General features: G+C 40.2%; 1 protein-coding gene and 1 pseudogene across 2 annotated transcripts; both read left to right on the top strand.

Annotated features, from left to right (window-relative positions):
* The first annotated feature begins 2,755 nt into the window (after window positions 1-2,755).
* On the top strand, window positions 2,756-6,474 carry LOC148791156 (putative inorganic phosphate transporter 1-10; annotated as a pseudogene). The gene has a single exon (XR_016077207.1). The product of XR_016077207.1 is annotated as a putative inorganic phosphate transporter 1-10 (transcript).
* LOC104606847 (putative inorganic phosphate transporter 1-9) lies at window positions 5,326-6,474 on the top strand. The gene is given in 2 exon segments (XM_010272245.3): window positions 5,326-5,448; window positions 5,450-6,474. Coding segments are annotated over 2 exon segments (939 nt in total). The 3' UTR covers window positions 6,266-6,474.
* Window positions 6,475-7,245: the final 771 nt, after the last annotated feature.

Genomic DNA, 7,245 nt, shown 5'->3' with positions numbered 1-7,245 from the left:
TACTCGAACCAAAAGAAGTGGAAAAAGAAGAAGAACAAGAAGCAAATGAAGAAGATGAGGACAAGGACATCTTACCAAAGGGAAAACGTGCAAAAGACGAACCAAACTTTAGAGGACGAGGACACCAGGCGAGAATGAAGAGTAGTCGAAGACTAGCCGAACTCTAGAGGATGAGGACACTAGACAAGGATGAAGAGTAGCTAAAGACCAGTCAAACTCCAGAGGGTGCTCTCACTCAAATTACAAAGTTAAATGGTTTGCCCCCTCTTTATATAGAGGCAACCAATGGTCGAGATTGAGGCCATCAAATGGTCTAGATCAATCCTCGCACTCCGCATGCTCGTAAACTTAGGAAGTTGAAACAAGACGACCGTTGGACTGTACAATTAATGTTTAAATTTCAAAATTTTTGAACCAATGCCGTTGTTCCCTGACCCAGTCTAACCACACTTCGACTGACACAATGAAAATACTAAGTTCCTAAGTCAAGCATGACAAGAATTCTTTCGCTTCACTTCGGCCAAACATTTCTATCCTCGAGTTCAAAACTAGGGAACTAGTCTTCGGGCCATGCCATAGTCAGTCGAAGTTGCCACGTGGCTACTACTGTGTCTTGGGCTCAACCGACCTCTTCAGGCCATGCCAATGAGTCAGCACATTATGCATTGAGGTCGGCAAACAATCCAACAAGCGAGAACCTCAAAAAGAAATTTGACACATAATTTATCTCATCTATAAGCATCCCAGCCAAGGAACATGAAATCATCCAAAGACCTCAACGAGCAGTCTCCTCCCTTAAGCCCCACAAGTGATATGTCTGAGTTCATCACGACACTTAGTTATTTAAAGACATCTCCCTTCAAGATACATTATCTCTAATTGCTCCCTCTCTTCAATCCTCTTTCTCTCCTACCTCCTCTACCTTCCTTGGCTCGAACCAGCCCTAAATAACTCAACTCAAGCAACCTTTACCCACAATTTACTGACTTGAGTGTGGACCTCCTCCTCAGGACCTCTGACCGTACTTTAGTTGCAAGTTCTACTCGGTGCACCTTATCGTCCTTCCACCTAGCTCCTCCAAGCTGATAAGATTCATCTATTACGTGTACGCCTCAGTTCAGACAACATAAAAAATAGGGAAAATTCCCGATAGGTACCCTGTACTTTAGACTGAGTGCCAATTTAGTACCCAAACTTTAAAACACGACAATCTAGTACCCAAACTTTCATTTTTGCGATGATTTAGTACCTGATGTTAACCAGCCATTAAGTAGCATGCAAAAAAGACAAAAATGCCCCTCAAGTGTCATCTAATTTTCTTTATCAACCATCCGATAAAACCAGACTGACAGTGCCGCCTATTCATCGTCTGGCCTCTCCTCACTCTTTCTTTATCAACCATCCAGGCAAATGCCACCTGAATTGTGTCTTGACCGACTATTCCTCGAAGAACATCGGTATGCATCGAGCAAGTATCCTGTAGAAGGTTGATCGCCGAGTTGGCGTATTGCCAAGGGGCTGCAAGCAGAAGCTCGATTGCAGCATTGTCTTCATGTACCGAATTGGGTCATGCTCGCAAATGCCATTGGAACAATCTATGAATTCACATGGCTTAATGTTGTTGCTGCTACTAGTACTGATGTCGGTTTTGTTGCTGCACTCAGTTCGAATGCTGCGTCGAATATTGGGAGTCGAAGATGTGCCACCGCCACGTTCATAGTTCAAAGCTTCCTCCATATGGTCCAGAGCGGCAACAGTCCCAATAGGATGACCCCGGAAGTACACTATCGACTGTCTCAGAGCATCCAAGGCTTTGGCAACCATTGGATGAGGATCAAATGAATTGTGAGAAGAGGACGCCGACGTATCTAGGTAGGAGGACCTTCCCCCCGGCGAGTTCATGGCCTCTAAGTTCTCCATGCTTGCTCGAGTAGTGAGACCAATCGATAACTCACTGAGAGACCTTTCATCATCGAAGGACCTTTGTCGCTCGATGTTCAACCTCGGTTTATGAAGAAGTTTTGATGTCGGTTTATGAAGAAGCCTTGATGAATAGTATCCAAGGGTAATTTTGATATTTTTAAAAGTCTTAATTCACACATGTGGTTACGTGATATACATAACTGACGGTCCATTAACGGTAAGTACTAGATTGTCACAAAAATGAAAGTTCAAGTACTCGATTGTTGCATTTTAAAGTTTGAATACTAAATTGACACTCGACCTAAATTACAGGATACCTATGGGGAATTTTCCCTAAAAAATCAAATCCTATTCTAATTCATTCAAATTCTGTGAAACAAATAGACAAATTAAGGGAATAAATCATTCTGATTCTAATTCTGATTCTAATTCCGATTCTATTTCTAATTCGAACGTGAACCAGATGTACTCTAAATAATAACGTTATCAATTCCACCAATGGTGGAAGAATCCGTAGGAAATAATTCTGGACATCTTTTTCGTCAACACTGCGTAGGAAATTAGAAATGGAAGAAGGAACGACAATGTGAAGCACACGAAACTAACGAGAAGGGAACGTCAAACACTCGATTCGCATCTTTGTGGAATCAATGACGCAAAGAGATCTGTTCAATGAATTAATTAATTATACTTAGGCTTCCATCAGGTCAAAGTGCGAATGCGTAGCCCCACTTGACTGAGCAGTTAAAGACTTCACCATGCTCACATACACAGAGCACACCCAGTACGAGCGAGTTTCTGTTCCACATATTTCCAATCTTCTTCATCAGCAATGGCGCTCAAGGTTCTTTCGACCCTCGACGCTGCGAGAACCCAGTACTACCACTTCAAAGCCATCATCATCGCTGGCATGGGCCTCTTCACCGATGCTTACGATTTCTTTTGTATTATCCCGGTCATGAAATTAATCGGAAGGATCTACTACCATGACCCAGCTGAACACCAAAAGCTGCCCTTCGTGGTCACTATGGTCGTTGCAGTTGCTTTCATAGGGACGATGATCGGCCAGGTCGTCTTTGGTATTCTCGGCGATCGGATTGGGAGGAAACGAGTGTATGGACTCGCGCTCACTATTATGGTGTCAAGCTCTATCGGGTGTGGCTTCTCCATTTGCCGGACAAGGAAATGCATGATAACCAGTCTCTGCTTCTTCCGGTTCTTGCTCGGAGTTGGCATCGGAGGAGACTACCCGCTCTCCGCCACGATCATGTCGGAATTCGCCAATAAGGTAACGCGTGGCTCGTTTATAGCCGCTGTGTTCTCGATGCAGGGCTTCGGTATCCTCGTTAGCGCTGCCGTTACAATGGCCGTTCTCGCCATCTTTGATCGTACGTCCAGCGCCTCGAAGGACCGAACGCCGGAGGTAGCAGATCTAGCCTGGTGATTGATTCTGATGTTTGGTGCAATTCCGGCCGCGTTGACTTACTATTGGCGAATGATGATGCCAGAAACTGCCCGGTATGCATGATTAAATTCTTCTCGTTTAATTAGAATTTACCTTCACTCCTTCAAGGAAGGACGCATGTATCCTTCCGAGCATTCCACTGACTGACACGTAATAGGGTTGAAAGTCTAGCACTCTAACATCAAAAAAAGGGAAGAAAAGTATTAGGGTCCGTTTGCTAGGGGCCTGAGATCGAAATGGAAGTTTGGCTTCTTCCATTCGCAATTTTTGTGGAATGGCATTCCCCATTTGGGGGAATGGTTAATCCCTCTTCCATTGGGAACCAAAATTCATCTTAGTTAATTCTGATTCTGATTTTGATTTTGATTCCCCTTTAATCAGAAAGGTGAGAGGAATAGACCATCCATTAGGCTCAATTTGAAAGGAATACAAATATAAATATGTACAATATAAATTCATACAAAATAATATCAAATATATGATTTTGCGCTCTATTCATCCAAATGGAGCCTTAGATTCTGATAGATTTTTATTTTGATTTAGATTCTAATTCAGTCTACAAACCAAATTAATGGACCCTTAATATAATGTTGAGTACGTATCTGCCCGTGTATGGGGTGTTCGGAAGGACATATGTGTCCTGCAAGTTTGTTTATATTGAAAATCTAAACGGATGCAAATTTTACAAACCATCCAGATTTTTATTTGTTTATATTGATGGCCATGAACCCTACGGTAAAAGTTGTTAATCTCATGTATTTTATTAGTGACTAGAATCTTATCATTAGTTCCACAACCTGTTGAACGGAAACCACAACCTGTTGACTAGAATCGTATTCAACTAAACCTTACTACTCAAAATCAATTAGAATTTGCATAACTTTTCCTCTACCTCACACCTCAGACCCTCTCAAGTGATGAAACCTCTCCAACTCCTTTTTTAAGAAATATAAAATATGACATATGAAACTATTTAAATTCACCCACAACCCATTAAAAGGAAACCGAATCTAGATATTCCCATATAGGCATGATTCACGGTCCAAATTTACATTCATGATTCACCGTATTTACACCCATAATTGACGTCAGTGCAAGACTTTTGGAATATAAAACAAAAGAAATTAATTATTAATTAGAATTTAGGGTACCTAATAATATTATATTGACAACATTAGTTTGACTTCTGTGAAGCATTGTGGGCCGTAGATCTGTTGGTGTGGGCCTAGGTTTTACTATGTCATCTGGTATATATTTGGTTTCTCACAATTACATCCCTTTTAAGGAGGTCAGAGCCATTGTGAGGTTAATTTGACTGTTCTCAGAACAGCCAAACCCACTGCCACACATCTCTCAATTTATAATAGAGATGTATGAGACTAGTTTTAGGATTCTACAATCCAAAGCGGTACAGGTAAGGTATGATATTAGATTTAACTTGAATATCATATGAATTTTCTATATGTATTTGGTGTTGACTTTAATAATATTTTACATTTTATGTGAAGGACATATAATTGATATTTTATGTATTTTATATGTCTTAATAAGATAATTAAAAAATTTGCTGTTTGTTAATGTATTTTATTTATACATAACAAGTAAATCATAACAGGTTAGATGCAAATTCTAAACTATTCAACCCCGCCCTATCCTTAAATGAGAGGAGGGTAGGGTTGAGGATGATTTTACATTTTCATGTGTAGAGAGGGTTTGAATTCTCAAAATCCAATATGCTTAGGTATAGAATTTACAAAACCCTCGCCCATTCCACCCTATTATCATCCCTACATGCGATATCTTTCTGGTCAAAATATAACATTTATCTAGGAAAGTTGAACTGTTGAGGTCCTCAAGCTTTATTCTTCTTCTTCGTTGTTACTTCTTCTTTGTTACTGTTTGTTAGAAGACTGGTTTAGCTTATATATAGACTTCATATGGTCATCATTCATGGTGATTTGGTGGAGCAAAACATTCGAAAAGCAGTGAAGGACATGGGGAAGGTCCTAGATGTGCCTGTGAATCAGATGGAAGAAGAATTCGAGGTGCTACCAAATCCACCCATCTTATAGGCTTATCTCTAAGCAATTCTTTCGCCTCCATGGCCGAGATCTCTTTGCTTGTACCACCGCATGGTTCCTTGTCGATATTGCCTTCTACAGTATCAACCTCTTCCAGTCGAAGATTTGTAAGCAATACCTCCCAAATCGCATCTCTGTGAATGCCTATCAAGAGGCCTTCCATGTAGCTCGATTTCAGGCAATAATTGCAGTTTGTTCGACGATTCCTGGGTACTGGGTCACTGTGTTCTTCATCGATCGCATTGGGCGAGTCAAAATCCAAATCCTAGGCTTCTTCTGTATGGCCATTTGCTTATTTGCTATCGCGGTTCCTTACAATAAGTATTGGGATAAGCATACCAATATGGGGTTCTTAATTCTCTATGGATTAATACTTTTCTTCGCAAACTTTGGGCCAAACACAACTACCTTCATTGTGCCTGCAGAGCTTTTTCCGGCAAGGTTTCGGTCCACATGTCATGGAATCTCTGGGGCTGCCGGCAAGTTGGGAGCAATTATTGGATCGGTGGGGTTCTTATGGGCTTCTCAAGATGGAAACGATCCTGAGTTCGGCAAATACAAAGGGATTGGGATGACAAGCTCATTGATGATTCTTGGTGGGACTTGTTTTATGGGCGCCATCTTCACCTATTTGTTCACACCTGAAACCATGAGAACATCATTAGAGGATAACGAGAATGCACAGAGAACCAATTCAAGTGAGCTTTCTCATCCACGTCCCGGTAGTGCTGTTGCTCAGAATGAGGAAGTTGATGAGATGCTGAATGCATGTTGTGACGGTGTGCTCTATGAGTGAGGAGATTCACATTCACACATGAACGACAACACTTGACACCCATTAACCCATCGTATTTGTACATAAGGCTCAAGTTTGGAAGGAGTACAAAATTATAAATACAAAAATGTAGAATGCAAAACCTTATATTTTGTATAGTTTTGTATGTATTTGAACTGTATCTATTTGTATTTATACTTTTTGCAAACTGAGCCTAAGTTCCAGGTTTATATCTTGTTCTCTTTTGATTTAACAAATCCGTGGTGAACAGGGCCCACGATTCTCCTGCCAGTTTTGAATCAATGCTTGAAAAACTGCATCAGATTAACAGTTGGACAAATGGTAAACCATCTTCTTAAGACTTAAGAGTAATGTACATTTGAAATTGGCAAATTTTAGAGAACTGAGAGTCTTTATTTGACCAGTTATTCAACAGTTCAATTGTTAAATTCATCTTTGACCTGATTAAAACGGGTTTTGATGGGTCTTTGGCATCGTAGTGCTTTTTTGACCACTGTGTTTGGGCTGCGAATAAATTTGAACTGATGCAAAAGTGTATGGTAGTGCAAATGATTTTGGTGCAAATTTTGATTTATTTTTGTTTTTAATTTTACTGTATTTTGTTCGACTGCAGTACAAGTGAAAGAAAATAAGACATGAAATAGAATAAAGTAAACCCAAAACAAAATTAAACCAAAACTTGAATTCTTTTTATTTGCACTCCCATGCACTTGTACTAGTGCAAATATAATTGTACTACAACCAAATTCATACTAAAGCATCGATCTGACGAGTCATCCAAATGCAATGGAAGAAAAATGGTTAAGCCAAACATCCGCTTAATTCAGACCAAATAGATCAATTACATCAGAGGATGTTAATTGTTGAGCATCTGTGCTGGTCTAACTCCATCTTGAATAAAAGCGGCACCTAGGAGAATACAGAGACACTTTTTAGTATTAGATCGTTTAGGCTCAGTTTGGAAAGAGTATAAATATAAA

Source organism: Nelumbo nucifera, chromosome 6, assembly GCF_055504915.1.
Source record: "Nelumbo nucifera cultivar China Antique chromosome 6, China Antique-T2T, whole genome shotgun sequence".
Classification (NCBI taxonomy): Eukaryota; Viridiplantae; Streptophyta; class Magnoliopsida; order Proteales; family Nelumbonaceae; genus Nelumbo; species Nelumbo nucifera.
The sequence above is the reverse complement of the archived record's forward strand: the minus strand, read 5'-3'. Positions and strand labels throughout refer to the sequence as shown.